The 19,430-nt window shown below is 41.1% G+C and overlaps 2 protein-coding genes across 4 annotated transcripts; one reads left to right on the top strand and one right to left on the bottom strand.

Moving 5' to 3' along the window:
* The first annotated feature begins 442 nt into the window (after positions 1-442).
* On the top strand, positions 443-9,278 carry LOC146388943 (carbohydrate sulfotransferase 12-like). Of its 3 annotated transcripts, none has more exons than XM_084926529.1 (5): positions 443-624; positions 3,327-3,850; positions 4,255-4,407; positions 4,560-4,739; positions 5,099-9,278. In XM_084926529.1, the coding sequence occupies exons 2-5, from the start codon at positions 3,485-3,487 to the stop codon at positions 5,645-5,647; spliced, it is 1,248 nt and encodes a 415-aa protein (XP_084782655.1). In that variant the 5' UTR covers positions 443-624; positions 3,327-3,484; the 3' UTR covers positions 5,648-9,278. The 3 variants fall into 3 exon arrangements, with proteins under 3 accessions (XP_084782655.1, XP_084782656.1, XP_084782657.1); XM_084926530.1 differs by having other exon boundaries at positions 3,274-3,850; XM_084926531.1 differs by lacking the exon at positions 443-624 and having other exon boundaries at positions 633-3,850.
* Positions 9,279-9,942: 664 nt separating this feature from the next.
* On the bottom strand, positions 9,943-18,468 carry c1qtnf6a (C1q and TNF related 6a). The gene is made up of 3 exons (XM_084926532.1): positions 18,321-18,468; positions 14,685-14,867; positions 9,943-13,628 (listed from the first exon to the last, which is right to left on the bottom strand). Exons 2-3 carry the CDS (start codon positions 14,857-14,859, stop codon positions 13,075-13,077), a joined length of 729 nt encoding a protein of 242 aa, XP_084782658.1. The 5' UTR covers positions 14,860-14,867; positions 18,321-18,468; the 3' UTR covers positions 9,943-13,074.
* Between the last annotated feature and the right edge of the window lie 962 nt (positions 18,469-19,430).

Below are 19,430 nucleotides of genomic sequence, written 5' to 3'. Positions count from 1 at the left end.
TGTGTCCAACGTATAAATACTGCCAGAGTACAAGGTTATATTAAGTACATTTATGAGAACACAGGGGCCTAGGAGCGGGGTGAAATATGTGATGCTGATTGAAAACAGATGATTTTGTGTGTGTGTGAGGGGGATGCAAAGTGAATCAGCTGCTCTGTGGGGGCTCCTTGCTACGTTGGAAGTCACAGGATGAAAAGAGTTCACAAATAACTGGATTTTAACCGCATCAGCCCGAGGCAACGGAAATAATCACACGTACCCACGAACACATTTACTTAGGATCATTCTTAGGGTCTTATTTCGTGTGTTTGAGAGGAGGGTGACATTTAGGATTGCAGGTACAATATGTTATTTTCAGTACTCTGCTCCTGTGGGAGGTTGGGAGGGAGGGTGGAGAGGCTGTCTTCATAAATCATCCCCGAGCAGAGACACGGTATGCTGGAGCTGACCCAGAAAAGTGAATTTTTCCCTTCGTGCGCTCAATCTGCAGAAAGCTCAGCTTGTGAACTCTCGCGGTGCTTTGGGTGCTCGCGCTCCTCCAAGAGGACAAAACAAGAAAAAGCGGCTGGCAGCACAGACAGGTTCAGCTGACGCGGCGCTGGGAGCTAGTGGACACAGAGCGAGGTGAGAAATGTGTGTGTTTTCCCACGTCGTTCCTGTCGTTACATAGAAATCTTTAAAGTAACGCAACGTGTCGGCTCTTATTAAGCAGCTAAACAGTTTTGCGCTGACCTTTTCTCCAACGCCGAGGACTACTTTAACACCAAGACACACCGCTAGGCACGCTATCAGCCCGTATTGATATACCCACAGGGTGTACGGAAGCTCGTTGCTGCCTTTGGCTTCTCTTCATTATTTCCCACGAAAAAACCCGATAAAGGACAAACAGCTGCACGCGACGCTTTAATTAACCGAAACCCCCTGGCGGAGAGCTTCCCGGCGCGAGGAACAACCCGTTCCCGCGGAGCTGCTTTCGCGTCAAAGGCTACATTGTGTCCGGTCTGGCATCCACTGGAGGCGGCTGCGGACAGGACGGAGTGATTTATCTGCCGCTCGGTCTACCGGCACACGGCTTTGTCTTTGGTTTACACCGGCGGGGTTACACCGGCGGGGACGTGCCGAGAAATAAAACAAACGCGAAAGAGTTTTGAAGCGACTGTTTAAATCGCTCAGAGGAAATGTTTCCAATAAGTCCGTCTAAAATCCAAAGCTTCAGCCTCCTGTCCACGGATAACAGTGCTGACTTGAATGAAAGAAATAACCACACATATTTTTCACAAGTTTTCTTAGACTTAACCAACTTGTTTAGGCATAAAAATGAAGGAAATATAATATTAATGAACAGATTTGGGTAGTTTAAATAGCATAAGCTTCATATGTGAGTTCTTATGTGGAAATCGTGGCCTCCTTGATATTCAGTATCTAATAGAAAAGATTTGGTAAATGTACTCGTATAAATGTGAATTTGAATGTGAATTTCTTGTGCTGTTTGAAATGCACCAAAAAAATTCCACACAAACATACAGCGCAAGAAGATGAAGAAAATCCAGCGGATTAATTATTCAACTAATAATAATAATAATAATAATAATAATAATAATAATAATAATAATAATAATAAATCACAACGTTTACAAAATTCACAGCAAAAACAACGCATATGAGTAATGTCACTAGAAAAGTAGGCAAGCTAGGAATATGAAAACATAACATAACAATACATATAAAATTAACAAATTATCAAACAAAGAAAGTTAAGTGCTATTTCTTCTATTATTATTTAGTAATGATGATGATAACCCTGTGTGGCTTATTAATTTATGTGCTTTTTTGTGGGAGCAGGGTTTTTCTAATGTGCTCGATCAGTTGTGAGTTTTTTTTTTTTTTTAATTATTTGATAGACCTTTATATATTTTTGTGTGTCAGATCTAGACCTAGAAGTACTGTAGCTGTGGTTTCAGAAAGTGTGCCTCTGATATGTGGTGCAGCAGAAGTAAAGTGCTATGAGACAGAAATACTGATTGGGAAAAAGAAGAAGTATGTCAGAACTGTACTTATTCAGCGGAATTAATGTACGCTCATTTAGTGACTGATGAACTTAATGCATTTGGGCATATGGTACATTATAGAACAGCAGTTAATTTGTTTGTGCACAGAGAAGTGCCATCTGCAGGCCGCCGAGTAGGCTGATGATGACTTTCCATGTCAATGGACCCCTCTTAGCTTCAGGAAAGAGGAAATAATATGAGGACTGTTGCAGAGAGCTCCAATTTTAGACGTGCGTAGGAATGGAAAGTAACGCCCTGCGACTTTTAAACTGAACGTGAAGGAGCAGATAGACTGGCGGTGGATTAAAACACATGAATTGCGGCTGAATTAAGTCACAGGGAGGACAGATCCTTTACGTATTCCATCACTTCCAGGCTGTTTTTTTTCCTGTAGCTATAGAAACAAATCCATTTTGTGCATCACTTGAAGACATAGGGCTTCAGTGTGTTTTGTACATGCAGACTACATCGTGGTCGGGTGTGTAAAATATTTGGTGTTGACCTTTTTCACTGTGGGCTTTTACTTCATTACTCACTATTAACGTGCTGTGCCCTAATCAGCTGGAAAGCTGCTATGGATACAGCTGGATACTTGTGCAGTGCAAAACTTTTATGGCATGCAGGGCCTCCTAAAATGGAAATATTTGACAACTACTTGTGATTTTACTGCAGGGAGTGGGAGTGAGGTCAGCTCCGAGCACTGACAGAGAGATTGAGTGCGCGCCTCGTCAAAAAAGCAAACTCAATAAACTGTCATGCTCGCTTGAGTTTGCTTTAGATTTCAAGTTCTTACTAATAGGAGAACCAGAATACCTTAGTAGGTTGTCATTTTACTTTAGCATCAACGTGTATGCTTTAGTAGGTGCGCTTAAATGTGGGGAAAAGTGGAAAAACAGTGAAAAGAGAGACAAAAGGAAGGGGATTATCCTATGAAAGATTTATTGTTGCATTTTAAAAAAAAAAAAATTGTCAGATTTTTTTTTTTTTTGTCAGATACTTTGAATCTTTTCACTGTATGAAAGTAAAATCATTAGAAAGCTTCTGTCATCCAGACTGCGGTTCTGTGCTTTTTAACCAGACTTCTTTTTTGAATTTGCAAAGCAACAAAGTAATTAATTGAATAAATTATTGTTTCTGTGTTAGTGTCAGAACAGGTGTTGAACCCTGTACTCCAGCTGGACATTAAAGACACGACTATGCTTTCTGTGTGTTTGTGTGTGTGCAGGTATGACACAGAGGTGAGTTTATTGATGTTTGACCACTTCTTCTCTTGTGCAGCGCGCTCCTGCAATGCACCAGCACCACAATAAGTCTGATGCTACCACAGACTCCGTGCATCTATCGCCATGGTGAGACAGAGAGGGAGGGAGAGAGAGAGAGCGCTCCTGGACCTTGACTCTGTTGCCATGGTGACCCTGTAGCAAGCAACAGTCACCATGGGAACGTCCAGGATGTTCCGCATTTTTGTAGTCCTGGGCTCGGCCTTTATGATCCTTCTGATCATCATCTACTGGGACGATGTCGGTGCCTCCCATTTCTATTTGCACACTCCTGTCTCCCCGGGCCCCAAAGTCCCGCACCCCGTTCCCCAGAAGAGGCCACAGACCTCTCGAGCCCCGTCCTTCCTGTCGGACATCGATGCCTTTGTTAACCAGTTCTTAGAGCCGGGAACTGGTGAGCCCACTGACGCTGCCCCGGCTGACACAAGCAACCAGTCAGAGAAAGCAGAGGAACGATATATACCGCGGCGGGAGTGGAAGATTCACCTGACCCCACTGGCTCCAGAGCTCCGTGACAGACAGGTTAACTCAGTTTTTATTGTTGTTAGTAGTAGTAAATGTTTACTAGTTGATTAAAAGTTTTACTGCTGACATTTTGAGATGTCTTAGCAGGAAAAGCACAGTTGCTGCACAAAAAATAAAATATTCTGGGTGCCGGTTTCTTGCTTCTTCAATGAGATGACGAAATCACGTGTGACAGCGGTAACCTTAAAGGCACCCACAGAGGCCTTTAACGTCAGGAACAAAAACAGTTACTGGAAACCTGTTGATACTCCTTGCTGTAGCTATAATTTTGGTTAATATCCCTAAGTATGTAAATGAAGGAGCAAAAGCTCCCCAGTCAGTGAGCAATGTCTGAAAATGAAGTATTTATAACCTCGGTTGGTAATTGTTAATTTTCCTGTGCTTCACGAATGGAACGATAGGAGCAGAGGCGGAGGTTGCTTCAGGAGATGTGCGCCAATGACAGCATCTTATTTCATGGCAAAAACCGTTCATTTGACGACATTCCCAACAAGGAGCTGGATCATCTAATCGTGGATGACAGGCATGGCATTATCTACTGCTATGTTCCCAAGGTATGCAGACACATGCTCCTGTAAAACTTAATAAGGCACATGTAACACCGCATACATGGTTCCCTCCTGTCAGTGGTCACACGCTCATAGACGGTGTGTATCTGCCTGTTTCACTGTGACATCTGAGTGGACAATAAACTTTCCCTTCTCAGGTAGCGTGCAGTAACTGGAAGCGCATCATGATAATTCTCAGTGAAAGCCTGCTGCAGGAGGGCGTTCCTCAGAGAGACCCCCTGGCCATCCCCAGGGACCTGGTCCACAACAGCAGCATGCACTTCACCTTCAATAAGTTCTGGAAACGTTATGGCAAGTTTGCAAGGCACCTCATGAAGGTCTGTCCAAATTTCCCACCTTCTTGTTCTCTGTATGGTAGTAAAAAAATAAAATTTAACTTGGTAAATATGCTGTTGATTTATTTTTTTATCTTTTGATGAATTTGCTTTGAGCTACCTGGAATGTGTTCTGAACCTTCTACCTCAGTTAGATGTTTATTCTGTTTTATATAAGTCCCTTCAATGTTATGGGGATGCATGACTGACCTCTCACTGAGACATTATTGATGCAGCACAGGAAGATGAATACTGCTCTCTGCTCTGTTCTTTTTTTTTTTTTTTCACCTTTACAGTTTTGAAATGCACATGTGCGTATTCAATAATTGAATGTTAAGAAAACTGTAATTTATTTTTCCCAGGTGAAGCTGAAGAAGTACACCAAGTTCCTCTTTGTGCGCGACCCTTTTGTCCGTCTCATTTCTGCCTACCGGAATAAGTTTGAGTTACCCAATGAGGACTTCTACCGACGCTTTGCGCAGGTCATGCTGCGCCGCTACGCCAACCAGCCGACGCCTCCTGCTTCTGTGGATGAAGCCTTTTCTTTGGGTATCCATCCCTCTTTCTCCCACTTCATCCAGTATCTCCTGGACCCTCAGACAGAGAAGGACATGCCCTTCAATGAGCACTGGCGGCAAGTGTATCGACTTTGTCACCCATGTCAAATTCAGTATGACTTTGTGGGACACTTAGAGACGGCAGAGGAAGATGCTGAGCACTTGCTGCGACTGCTGCGGGTAGACAACGTGGTGGAGTTTCCCACCTCCAGCAGGAACCTTACAGCCAGCAGCTGGGAGTCGGACTGGTTCAGCACAGTTCCAGTAGAGGCACGCAGGAAACTGTACAAGCTGTACGAACCTGACTTCAGGCTGTTTGGATACGAGAAACCAGACTCACTCCTCAATGAGTGACTCGTGATTCTACTGAGCTGATGGAGCCACGCAGACAAGATGTGTTGTTTTTTTTTTTATTAAATGTTGACCCCAACCACAGTGACACATCCCTCCTTCTTCTGGGTTGTGCAGATGTTTTCTCCAGTGTTGCTTATGCTAAAGTAAACGTCTAGACACTCAATCTTCTGAGGAAGCACACTGAGTCAAAGCCATTATCAGTTATGGTTTTTCTTAACAAAGCTAACAAGAAGCACAGAGGTTAGACATGAACAAACAGATGAAGTGTGTTCAGTGTAGTCCTTAAAGAGGACCTATTGTGTTCTCTCCTTATTTTCTTTCATATATGTGCTGTTACAGTGGTGGATGCTGATACGAAACGTGGCCAAAGTTTCAAACCCTTTTCAAGCCCTAATGTTTAATTTCAAACTGTGTTTTTTGTCTCTTTTTCCTACTCTTGAATCTGAATGACATCAGTGGGAGCAGCTATTCCTAATGTTGGTTGTCTCATAGCCAGCTGCTCCACCCCTCTGCTGTTCGAACCTCCTGTCTACAAAGGGGAAAACCAATCAGAAGAAGAAAGCTGGCTTAAAGGGAGGTGAAAGGAGGTGAACAGCAGATGAGCTGAGGTTCTTCACCGAGGCCCAGGTTTTTTTTTATTTTTTTTTTATTTTTTAAAACTCTGAATCGTGCGTAGTTGTGGCAGTAACATGTCCCCTTTAATTCAAAACTCCATGCTGCGTGTGCTGCAGTCTCATCTTTGATGTCCCCTTCATGCCTGCCATTTGTGGCCACAGTTGTGTTGTGACTAACTGTGATGATCAGAGAGACTTCTGTAGTGCGACGTTTGAAAGATCCCACCTCTGCGGGGGCACGGAAACCATGCTCGCTGTGATGCTAGCATGGCTGCAGCAGTTTTGGAAATTTTGGCCTGCTTTAAAAAAAAAAAGTCTGCTTGCTTAGTTTTAATTGTAGTTCCTTTAATTGTAGGTCAGCTTATTTATTTCACATTGTAAAAGTGCAACGTTTATGTTAAGCATGAAAGGGATTTTTCTGTTGAAAATGCACACTAATGACAGTTCAGTTATACCTCATACACGGACATGAAGAATATGTTCATGTTGCTAACTCTTACAGAGAAAACCCTGCTGCTTTTTCACACCTGGAACATTTGCATGGCCCATTAAATGATACCAACAGTTTATTCTGACAACATTTTAGCTGCTTGCTTTATTTTAGCAGTTTCAAAGCATGATGTAGCCTCATCGTACAGAAGCACAGCAGCTCCAGTAGGCAGCACAGCAGGCAGATTAGTGGGATTTGTCTCAGCTTGTCTTTTAAAATATAAATCCCTGGCGTGAGGATTTATTTATTTTTTGGTCTTCATAGTTGTACTTGTTCAAACGTGCCTCTGTGTATTTAAACAGTTTGTAAAGGGAACATTTTCTTTTGTTTCATGTTGTTGCCATCAATGCTTGCTTGATGTTTCCATGCACAGTGTACAGTTTTTAACACTTAATTATGCTGGGTAACCCTGAAGACTGCAACAGTGCCATAAAAGGCTGATGGGGTTGAGGGGGGTAACTGGGGTGGTGTGGACACCCAACTTTGTGAACACGAGGCAACTTGGGAATTTCAAATTGATACCATAGGTGATAACTGACCTCTTCTAAGGTCAGAGGTCAAGTTCTGAAAATCTTGTGAATGTGATAACTGAAGAAGGATACCATAGGTGCATCTAATAGGAGGCTGAGGGGGAGCATTGATAGGCAGTAATTTATTTACATTTTTTAAAATCTAAGGGCAGAATTTTCATGGGATGCATTGTTTTTGTAGCAAATGAGCTGAGCACATTATATGAAGCCAGCAAAACACAGTTTTCAGTTGTGCAACGCTACTGCGCTGCTGTGAGATGCATCGAGTTGGTTTGATGATAACATCAAAGTACAACTGTAACGTATAATGAGGCTATACTCAGTGCTAGCTGAAAGGCGAAGGCGTGAACACGGTTAGAGTCGGAGCTTCGCAGCATGAGGCTGGGTCAATTTTAAGGGGGAAAAGTGCAAAGGGAAGACAGTGCCTTTGGTTGCAAAAGTTTACACAGCAAAAAAAAAAAAAAGTATTTTTGTAGGACTTAATTTTTACTTAAATCCAAATACAGTAAGAGCTGTATGAAGCCACAGCAAAGTATGCTTGACGTGCTGGCCTGTGTTTATCGTGTGCAATCATCATTTGGGGGGGGAAAAGGAAACACAGGAGCCCTTTAGGAGAACCGTAAATGTCTTTATGTGTGAATTTGTATGAATTTGTTTCTCCAGTGTGCCTGTGTTTGGTTCAGACTGTATGTGAGGTCATGCTCTGTCCGACATTATTCTGCACGTTCTTATGTGTGTGCACTCACAAACACACACTGAGTCAGTGTCGTTTCAATGCTTTTTGGTTTGTTTTGTGCAACTGTGGGGTGTTGTTACTGTAAAAAAAACCAAACAAAATAATTAAAAATCTAATGTCATCTCAACATCATTGTTCTAAATATACAAAAAAAAGCTTGTTTGTATGAAGATAATGGAAAAAAAACTGCATTTCAACCTTACTTGTTTTTGTAAATCAGTCATCTTGAAAAAACAAATCTTTCGTTCTTTGGTCTTTTTTTTATGTGAGTGTCCACATTCATTCAGTTGAAAATGATATTTTTCATTTCTGTGAAAGTGCAAAGAATTGACTTTTATTTATTGGCAGAAATAAAAATCATGAATAAATGCTACTTTCTTTTTTCAAAGGGAGCCTTGAACACTTTGTTTAAACGGCAGTGCAAAAACCATAGCCTACTTCATCTCAACTGATGTTAAAAACACAAATGTCATATTTGAACTTGATGGCACATTTTAGAAGTATTCATGTAGCTGGAATTCAGAGAAATAATGTTGCGGGGCAGGAAAGGTTAATCTGCTCTTCTTTAGTGTGATTATGTGCAATACTAACATTAATCTACCAGACTGCGAAAGGTTACGCAATGTAAAGCACAACTATCACTTGGAATGAGAGCTGAGAATCGTGGTGAAAAATACATGGCTTGTAAGAGAATAACAGGAAACCAGTGCAGCCCACAAAAATGTTAACAGGAAATGCTGACCATGTCTCCAGTGTGAACACTTCAGCTCGCCACTTGCTTTAGTTTGTTTATGCTTGTATATATTTGTGATTCATATCACAGGTGGGACAAAAATTCTAGTCATCAAGAATATAGTTAAATATCAAGCACCTCTACTTTTATTCCTCAAGGTGTCAGTGTGGACAAGTTTATCACCATCTTCCAGTCATTTTGTCGTGGCTGGTAGTGCTGATCTGGGCACCTATATACTAGAGCAAACCTAAATAATCGTGGCTTTAGTTCAAACTGAAAAGACAAAATGTATACCTTAAACATGGCATGGCTTAAATATGCTTCCTGACTATGCCCAGTAGATTATGTCAGGCAGATAAGGTGCTGTGATGTATGTGTGATTGGCTAGAAACCCACCTTGATGATATACCCTGACAACAAATCTAAGTTTAATGATGCAGGTTCCAGCTGAAGGACTGACCCTAGGGACACATGATGGTAATGTGAACAAGTGAATGGAAGAAAATAAATACTTTAGATGAGTAGAAACATCTGCTTCTTTCATTTATTTTATATAACTCATGTCAGTCTGTGGGGACTGACATGAGTGGACATGAAATAAGAAGGGCTCACAGTGAGAATTACATTGAACGTGTCCAAAAAGACGTTCTTATCATTATTGTTGCTGACTACTATAAACAACATTCACTTTTTATTCCAGTCACGGAATAACCAAAGCTGGATAAGGAGTCACTGCTGTTAGATCATCAACGCCACGACCTTAAAGGTGGAACAGACTGTATATAAGAGATGGATGCAACCCCCATGACGTCACCCATGGTGAGTGGGGGTCATGCTGCGTTCCATTTGTCTCAGAAGTGAGAACTGGGAGTGATTTGACACAAGTGTGGAAAAACAGCACAACGCCTGTTTTTGCTCTTCAAAACATCGCTGCAGTGCTTACATGGATATTGGCTGGTCAGTGCTCTATGTATGGCTTATTTAGTGAGTCACAAATACACAACAGTGTATACACAACTTCAAATGGAGCGCACTGTTAGATTTAACCATGAAACTGAGGCCCACGGCACGCTCACTGCCTTATGACTTGTGAGTCGTGAGTATACGCTGATTTATCCTGTTTTGTGACTCTAATAATGGTCATATTTACAATGTGAACCCAACTGTGACCTGAAATTAGTAACTGAGCACATAAAGTCATCATGAAAATGTTTATTCTCGTCACAGGGAAAGTAAAGTAACATTACTTTTTTTCTTTTATGAGTCTCCCCTGCTGGCCATTAGAAAGAATGCAGGTTTAAAGCAATACGGCAATGGCTCACTTTTTAGTGTATACAGTTTAATAATGCTTCACATTCTTAAATATTACATTATGTATCAATGTTTGGAGTGATTTTAATAATCAGATTAGTATTTGTGTTTTGTGCTGCATTAAGCTCTGCAGTCCATGTGTGATCTTTAGTGTAGTTTCAGTTTCCTTCACAGCTTTAGTGACATAACTTTGTCGGGTTGTGTGTCTGCACTTTCCTTGTAATATCTCACGAATGCTATCAGGGAATTTCCTCAAACTGACACAAATGTTTATGTGGAATCCAGGACGATTTAAAACGTTTTCAGTGGTTAGAGGTGAAGGTTTACTCAGATGAAATGATGACATCATGAAGGTTAAACTTCACCGTGACATCGCAGTTTTGCAACAAAAAGACTTTTCTGGCTGTTATTTATCTGTTATTAATGCACGACTCAGGATTAGAAGGAGAGAGTTATTCATTTGCTGTTGTCTGGAGAATCAGTTTTCTCACTCGTTAGAGTGTCGAGTCATTTTAAACTATGACTGCCAGAGCTTAGCTATCTGTGTTTTTAATTTATTGGTTTTGCATGCATAAAAGATTAAAGTTAGCTGAAGATGTAAATCTTAGAAGGAAAGGAGAATACTTTATAAAATATACATTTCCCAAACCCAAATTCAGGAGTTCAGTTAGCACCGTGTTTTAGCAAAACTCACTAACAGCAAATCTTCAATTCAATTCAATTCAATTCAATTCAATTTTATTTATATAGCGCCAAATCACAACAAAAGTCGCCTCAAGGCGCTTCATAGATACAGAGAAAAACCCAACAATCATATGACCCCCTATGAGCAAGCACTTTGGCGACAGTGGGAAGGAAAAACTCCCTTTTAACAGGAAGAAACCTCCGGCAGAACCAGGCTCAGGGAGGGGCAGCCATCTGCTGCGACCGGTTGGGGTGAGAGAAGGAAGACAGGATAAAAGACATGCTGTGGAAGAGAGACAGAGGTTAATAACAGATATGATTCAATGCAGAGAGGTCTATTCTCTCTTCCCAGTGAATGTCATATAAAATGCTTCTGAACACCAAATACAGATAATTTTTCATGTTAAATAAACAGATTGAGCCTGCATCTTTGTAAAGTTAATGCTTTGTTTAATGCATCTAGTTTTACACATCAGGGGCAGGAGTGATGGATTCCAAACCAAGACTTGTTTGATATTTGATGGTTTAAAAACATGTCTGCGATTGAGAAACACAATGAAACTGCTTTGTGGGTAAAAAATGTTATATAATGCAAACTTTTTTTTTTTTTTTGCTGTGGGGTTCATAAGAATATATTTACCTCTCTCATTTGGCAAATATGAAACTACAGCTGCCAGCTTAGCTCAGCACAGTGGAAACAGTCCCCCCACCTTTAGGTAAGAGTAACAGAATCTGCCCACAGTCACCTGTAAAGCTAACTAATGTGCATGTTTCACATTTGTGAGAGCTAAGACTAAGCACCATCTCTTGCAGGCAGGTGTGGGCAGTCATTTTTCCCCCTTTATGAGCACAGCTGAAAGCAATGACTCTGTTTGATTGATGCTGGATCAGTGTATAAGAGTCGTTGGTGCAAGGAGGTGATGCGACTGATCGTCTCGGTTTTCCAAAGTCAGACTGACTTTGGCTTTGGGCCCCCGGCTGAAGAAAAGAAGGGCTTATGTTACACTCCTGTCAGAAGCTCAAAGCAGACCCTGCAACCTTATCCTGTGATACCTGTTGAAATGTGAATCTAATCTAAAGACAGATTTCAGGGCCTAGGCTATTGCACACCTATTGTTTGATGTATCCTGTTTTAAATGGTTTTATTTTTTCCTCCCTGAGATAAAGATATTTAATTCAAGTTTTTCTTTTTTTTTAAAATAGTGATACAGAGCATTGCCCTTGTAGATACCAATCTGGTGTGGTTTTAGGGTTGCCAAACCCTGTTTTTTTTCTTTGCTTTTTTGGTTCTAGACCGGCGATATCAAACTCATTTTATTGAGCCACATACAGCCCGCTTTGATCTTTGGGTCAGAGCAGTCAAACGACATAATTGTGTAAAATGACACAAAATTTGACGATAGTTCATTGCACACACTGTCCTATAATTATTGTTATTCATTTAGAGTGGACTTAGTGGGACAACAGGAACTTTTCCTGTCATTTAATTGTTTATCTGTTAGTTAAAAACTTTTCTTATTGATAAAGACTGCCCACCCCCATTGCCAGTCTTTATCAATAAGAAAAGTTGTAAAACTTATGGAAATACAGTTAAAAGTTAAATATTTATTCACTCCTTACATTTACTAAAGCTGTCCAGTGGGCCGGAATCGAGTCTTCGCTGGGCCGATTCTGGCCCCAGAGCCAGTTTGTTTGTTTGTTTGACTAGACGGTGGAAGCGCTGCAGAGAGCTGGTGTGGTTTTTCTCACTGCTTCTTGCATGCAGTGTAGTAGATCTAAGCGGTAGAGGCCACTTGAGACTTCTTGACAGATCTTGCTGCTTTTTTCTGTGCAGTTGACGTGTGAACATGTGGTGATTGTTTTTTTTATACTTACTGCAGAAAGCACACTGCCCATTTTATTTAGTTAGGCCACTCACTGCTGTGCAGTATTTAAATTATGTAATATTTAACTCATTATTTGTTGATTTCGTTAAATGTATTGTTTTGTTTTCTTAAATCGGTGACGACTTCATATTTTCTTAATATTAATATTGAAATTTTGAATCTGAATGCGCGTGTATGGCTCTTCTTGAACCTAAAATTAGTATAGTAGTATACATTTATACTAGTAAAACAAATGTTTTAATTTTATACTATTAACAAAGTGTTATTGGGTTTTACAGTGTTGTGTGGATTTTTTTTTCAGCCCACCAGTGAAATCTGGTAAAGCTAGGAGTCTTTCTTTTTATATAAACATTTTTATCTTGTTGAGTATGTGTTTATCTACAAGGACAGTTTTGTTGTAAATTGCTTTCGAGCTCGACCGTGTACAGTAATCCTCAGCCGATTCATTCCTTCTCTTCACTGGGCTTGATGAGGTATCCACTGAACGTTATGTAGATATCTACATCGTCACTGTAAATGGCGTTCTCTCTCTCCCTCTTGTACAGGCGGACCCACACCTCATCGTTCAACTCCAGCTCCAGCATCAGGCTCTGACTCTGCATGATTGAGCGGTCGCTGGGCTGAGCGTACACAATCGCCCGCTCTGTGTCGTTCTGCATTATGTGGAGGTACGTCTCCTTGAAGTTCCACGTGTGGATGTTGACGTTGAAGAAGTAGATCCCTGGGATGTGGCAGACGAACGTTCCCTTGAACATGTTGAAGTGGTCGTCGAGGTTAACGAAGACCGTGTCGAACACAAGCGCCTGATAGGAGTCCAGGCTGTGAAGGGATTTTCGACGGCCGACGGAGAAAGCAGAGTGCTGGACTTTGCAGGGGTCTCCTGGGAGACCAGCCTGACCCTTAGAGCCTTTTGATCCCGCTGGCCCAATAGAGCCTGGAGGTCCTTCAAGTCCAGCTTTGCCTGGTGTCCCTCTCTCACCACGGTCTCCTTTGTCACCTAAAGTGAAAACAATTACACAACAGTATGAGATCATTTTTAAAAAGTCCAAAACTCAGAACAGTTGTTTGATCCTGTTTGAAACTCTACCCATAGATGGTAGAATCATGCCCTTCAGAAAAATGGTGTGGATGACTTTAGCAAATAATATGTGTGATACTGTCATATCACCAAGGAATGCTTCCAGCACCTTGCTGAATCTGTGTCATGAAGAATTAAAGCAGTTCTGAAGGGAAAAGGGCAAACCAGTATAAACCTGGTGGCCAGTGAAGTTGAAGCAGAGCTTTTAACATGAATGCTGTTGGGGGGGAATTGAACTAAAAGTACATATAAGAAAACTGTCATCTTGCAAATGAAAGAGCTTTGCAAAGAAAGCTGGTCTAAAATTGTCTTTGAGGCTGTCGGATAATCATCCAAAACCTGCAATACGTTCTGTGAGTGGTGTGATGCTTCCTTTTGATGCCAATGACCAGCTTGCTTTATCATAACAAAGAGCATCATATTAGCTGATGTCTGTGCTTGAAAAAAATAAAAACAAACAAAAAACAGGTAACTGGATTTATTTAAGTTTTTGAAGACTTTTCACCTCTAATCTAAAAACTATATTTGCTGATATTTTTTGTTGAATAAAGTATTGAAATAAATAGTTTTCCCTCTTCGTCCATCATCTTTATCTATATTCTCAAACACGACCAAATACTTCAGCACAGCCATACTTTCTGTTTTTGCACATTATACAGTGTAGAAACACTGGGCCTGTTGTGTTGTCTTTGGCTCGGTTGTCCAATGACCTGCATGGCTTCATAAACATGTTGCCTTCACCCTTTTTTGTTGCCATAAATTCCATTCCAACATAACTCTTTATAAAACAAGACCTCTCCTTAAATTTCAAATACACATATGTTTAAAACTGTTTTTTCCCCAAGAATTCTGGCTTTATTGTGAAAACCTGTGAGTCTGCAGATGTTCTACTACATATATTACACAGGTTCACACAGAAAAATGATTTGGTGCTTGGTGACTTGACTCCTCATATGGCTGCTATAGATGTGTTACCTTTCAGAATGGTCATGTTGATGTATGTGCGGACCTCTGGGGCATAACTACTTGGCTGGGCGCCGCTGCCCTCTGCTGGCTCCAGGTGATCACAGCAGTGTCTGCAGGGGACTGGAGGAGGCACCGTGGCCACCAGGCAGGATGAGGACAGGAGCAGGAAGAGGATGCCCGACATGGCTGTAACTAAGGTGAGAGCAGAGAGTTAATATCTGCTGAAAAGGGACTCGAGAGACTTTTCTATATTATCTGGAATTTGTGTGTCATCATTAGCGAAACTGTGTCCTAGTGACACTCACTGTAGCAGAGTTTCATCATCCAGTTTCCCAGACGTATGTTAAGTCTGCTTGTTGGCTCAGACTCAGCAAAGACCTTCAGCGAGAAAGGTTTCTAATCCTGGATTATTCCACGTCTGGGAACTTGAGCCTGCACTTCTAGCTATCTGTCTGCTTTCTGAACACGATAAGTCGCACAAAGCATGTAAGATAAAGTCATGAAACTTTACCAGTTTGTAGCTGAAATCAAAATGAAACCCAAGTGGTGTAATCACATAGCGAGATGGCCTATATGTGGAATGTCAGTTGTTGGACAGCTGCTTTGAAAGTGAGATAATGATGTCAGGAGCTGGAAAAAGAAAGAGGAATCTGAAGCAGTGAGCCAGCAAAAACATGCATCAACCTGGGAAGAAAAATCAGGAGACTGGAACTGTGGAAAAAAAAATCAAGTAAAGGTTTTTGTTTTTTTCCAAGACAGTCAGTAAGTTTGAATATGAGTTGACCAGGCAGCCCAGCGGCCTTTTAATGGTCAGTTAAATGTGATTCTGAGAGTATACCTCAATAATAATAATGCTAATAATAAAAACAAAACTGGGCTTTCTGGTATAGTCATGCCAAACCAGATGTTTCTCTGGCCATATTTTATCATGACTGCACAGCCAGCTAGACAGTGGCCAACAGGAGTTTGAGACTGGGCATGCTGGTTTTGCCTCATAAACACCTGCTCCTCTTACTTCCTGCGTACTTTACTCACTTCTTCTACAAACCAATCTTTGTAGCTGGTTTTTATTTCAATCTCACCATCTGTACCATCCACAGCTGCAGAATTTCTCTTGAAAAAACTCTATTCACAGACTGGCCTACATATAAACAGATGTAGCAGGAACTACCGCAAACAGTGTCTGTGGTGTGTCACCAGACCCAACATTTTTCCTCCATGACAGACTCGCAAATGAGCAAATGAATGAGAACCAGCTGCTTAACCTAGTCATTGTGTGTTATCCACAGAGATTTAACATTGGAAAAGGAATCTGGACTGCAAGGACCATAAATTGCTTGAAAAATGACCCTGGGCTTTTTTTGTTTTCAGATAGCAAACTCTGGAGAACTGGGGGATAGGTGATGGCCGTCTGCCAAACTCTCTGTGTTCAGAACAGGGTGTACTGCTGTGTTTATAGGACAGCTCGGTCCATACCCACAGTTGCATCCTTTACACACAGGTGGCTGCTCAGCTAAAGACCACGAACGCAACCTCTGCACACTCTTAAAAATAACTTGCTCTTGTTGTTTTGCTATAATCAAGAGAAGAAACAAAGTAAGAGCCACCATGAAACAAAGTAAGTCTGTAATGCGCCTTAGCTAATATGAAATGCCGGTATCCACCTTCACAGCGGCCGATATTTTCCGAATGTTTACTTGGCACCCTCAGGAAAGGGTTCTCGTGTAACGCTGTATCACATTGTACGGGTTTTCCTGAAATGTTACATTCACATTTATTTGCATATATCTATGGGACATTACTCTTAATAATCATAGGGGCAAAATAGAGGCGCAACCACTTGAGAAATGCCATCAAAACATCAGGAGACTATCAGATGCAGAGTCAAAATTGTGTATAAAATGCATGTTTTTAAGGTGAAGACTTGGATTAAGACTTCACAACAAAAACAGGATTTTTGTAAACGGAACTAATAATTTGAAAATGGTATTTAAACCCCTCCCCCAATTATTTATTTATGTTTTTGCCTTGAATTATTCCTAACAAGGACTTCGTTTTCAGGATTCAGCTGTGTCTAACTCTGTTTCCTTTTCTTTGACAGTCCATTTCAAAGGGACACTTTCCTAAATGAGAGAAGCAGGAGGTTTTCTGTGTCTGAGTCATATTTTAGCACTTATGTGTCCACCTTTGTGCTACAGACAGCTCTGAGAGGGTTTGAATGGTTGAGTTGCAGTTGATTCAAACTAAAGGTCATCTTTTTTTGTTCACCAAATCCAAAAAGTAACAGAGTCCAAGGGTAAAATGATGAAAAGAAGAAAAGAAGCAAAAGAACACGGAGAACAAAACAGGAACAAAAACTGATGACACGACAAGAGCAATAAGGAGGACAGGGCTATTTATACACCGAGGACTAATTGGGAGAAGGTAAAGAGGGGAGGGGAATGAGACGCAAGTTAATGTAATCAAGACAACCAGGACAGACTGGAAGTTTCAGCCAAAACAAGATGACTCACTCTAAACATGAGACAAGCAAACACTGGAGGACAAAACTTAGCACAGAAAGATGAGCCAGAGGGCGGGAATGGCAGAGAAACACCAAGGACACTCAAAGTACCCCTAATAAAGATCAAGAGCAGAAGCAAAAATAAAGAATAGAGAATGAAAAGCAGGAATGAAAAGTCCAAACACAAAAATCAAAGCACAACAATAACAGGATAACCTGAACTCAAATATATTTACGGAGAATTCAAAATCCAGAACAAACACGATGAGGAAAATCCTCTCAGACCACCTCTGTGAGCAGTCTAATAAAACCAATAAAAACCATCCCCATGGTGTGAGGTCAGCTGACTTCAGGAGTTCTAACAATAAAACTATGACTCCATCCTACAGTTCGTCTGTCTGAGGTGCAGAAAGCACCATATGTTTGGAGCAATTCATAGTTATGTAATGCTAATCAGGGGTTGGATTTAGTGCATGTGGGTAAATGTGCACTGTTTTGCAGATCTTTAGGAGTCTCACATAATTTCTGCTGATCTGCTGCTGCAAATTAAATAAAGTAGAAAGCAACAAAAAACAAAACAAACGCTCCTTTCCCAGGTTACAGGTTACATTATTGGTCATTTGTGCTTAAACTTGAATTTATAATAATTGATTGTGATTATAGATTGATGATTCCCCCCACCCACCCTCACCCCGACTGCCTGAATGGTGTTTTCTTCCTTTCTTACAGTGGAAATGCGCTGCTTGCTTGTATTCGGGTCCTTCTGGGATTTACCCAGATGTTTGACATGGCTCACGCTCTGACCAAGGGTATTACATAAGATTTTCTCTTTTTTTCTTTCTTGCAGAAATCTCTACTTGAACTGGAAACTTGTAAATCAAACGGGATTTTCTCCTAATATCATGATGAAAGGCATGTTTACATACTGATGCTCCTTATTTCATAGCATCCATAAGTACATGCAGTTATTATGTTGGCTGTGTAGTCCACATTAAAGGGTTTTCTGCAGCATTATACAAGTTAAAGCCAAACTGTAGTTAGTGAAGCCTCCGTGCTTTCTAGCAGACTGTCATGCATCACAATCTCACATCACTGCCACAGCGCTCCCATGCAGCCGACTGATCTCTATCTGAATGACTCACCTTGTTCACGTCTGCGCTGCCGCTTCACCCCACTCAGAAGACGGGGACGGAGGAGGGGGAAAGTCCTGAGTCAGCAGCTCCCTCCCTCCTTCTTTCTCTCTGTCTGGACCTCTGTCTGAAAGTTTCCTATAGAAAGGAAGTCCTTCTTTTCTCCCTGACCCCTCCTTCGTGGAGCAAGTATCAGTCCATTTATCTGACAGTGAAAGATGCTCAGTGATCCGGATCTGAGTTTTTTTCCCCCCTGAAACATAAAACTGATGAACATGTGAAGCACCTAAAGCCTTTCATTTGCTCAGAGTTGTATCCCCAATCTGCCAGATGCTAATTAGGATCAAACAACACGCCTTGTTAAAGTTTAGCAGCACAACTTAATGATGATAATACCACCACCAGCAGCTGGTATGTTTAGGGAAAACTCTTCATATCCTCTAGGGTGTGAGCTTCCGCTGCTGAATGTCTGCAAACTTCCAGACCTCTCATCAGGCGCAGCTGCCAGAAGAAAGAGAGGGGGAGCAGAGAGAGAGCAGGAGTATAAAAAAAGAAGGAATGTCCTAAAGCTTAAGTAACCTACCGTCATATTGTGTATTATATCACATGAAAGGGCACGGAGAGAGCTGTACAACACACTTTTTATATATTCAACTTTACAATGACACCAGAAAGTTTTTCAAAATTACACACGGCATGAATAGATCTTAAAGTCTCAAGTTTTTACAGCTTATAGAAGCTAAAGATTTCAGCCAGTCCCGCTTTAATCATATGGGTAAAGATAATAAAATACACCATTTTAGTATGTAATGCTTAAAGGTCATAGGTCAAAAGGTCAGACATCACCACGTTGTTATAAAAACAGGCACAGTTTCTGTTTCTGTTATCTTCATAAGGACCAAGAATAATAAAAACATCATAAAATATAACATTTATCAGGTACAAGCAGGTGGATTTTGCAGTCTCTGGACAGATTGGATTTATCTGCCAGAGCCAGTTCACTTTCTGTCAAGACGAATCCCAGAATGGCTGCAAAGCCCGAAGGGTGCTGACCAGAGAGTCCTCAGTGAAGGAGCGACTGGAGTTATAGCTTAAAATGACCACTTTGCTGTTAATTGAAGT

This window comes from Perissodus microlepis, chromosome 4 (assembly GCF_051167445.1).
Source record: "Perissodus microlepis isolate ML-2025 ecotype Zambia chromosome 4, ASM5116744v1, whole genome shotgun sequence".
NCBI lineage: Eukaryota > Metazoa > Chordata > Actinopteri > Cichliformes > Cichlidae > Perissodus > Perissodus microlepis.
The sequence above is the reverse complement of the archived record's forward strand: the minus strand, read 5'-3'. Positions and strand labels throughout refer to the sequence as shown.

Bases quoted from the DNA above. Each gene is read 5' to 3' on its own strand.
- LOC146388943 (XM_084926529.1), top strand. From the start codon at position 3,485: ATGGGAACGTCCAGGATGTTCCGCATTTTTGTAGTCCTGGGCTCGGCC. The intron at 4,408-4,559 runs GTATGCAGACAC...TTCCCTTCTCAG, and splicing joins TCTACTGCTATGTTCCCAAG to GTAGCGTGCAGTAACTGGAA. The intron at 4,740-5,098 runs GTCTGTCCAAAT...TATTTTTCCCAG, and splicing joins TTGCAAGGCACCTCATGAAG to GTGAAGCTGAAGAAGTACAC.
- c1qtnf6a (XM_084926532.1), bottom strand. From the start codon at position 14,859: ATGTCGGGCATCCTCTTCCTGCTCCTGTCCTCATCCTGCCTGGTGGCC. The intron at 13,629-14,684 runs GTAACACATCTA...TTTTCACTTTAG, and splicing joins CAACATGACCATTCTGAAAG to GTGACAAAGGAGACCGTGGT.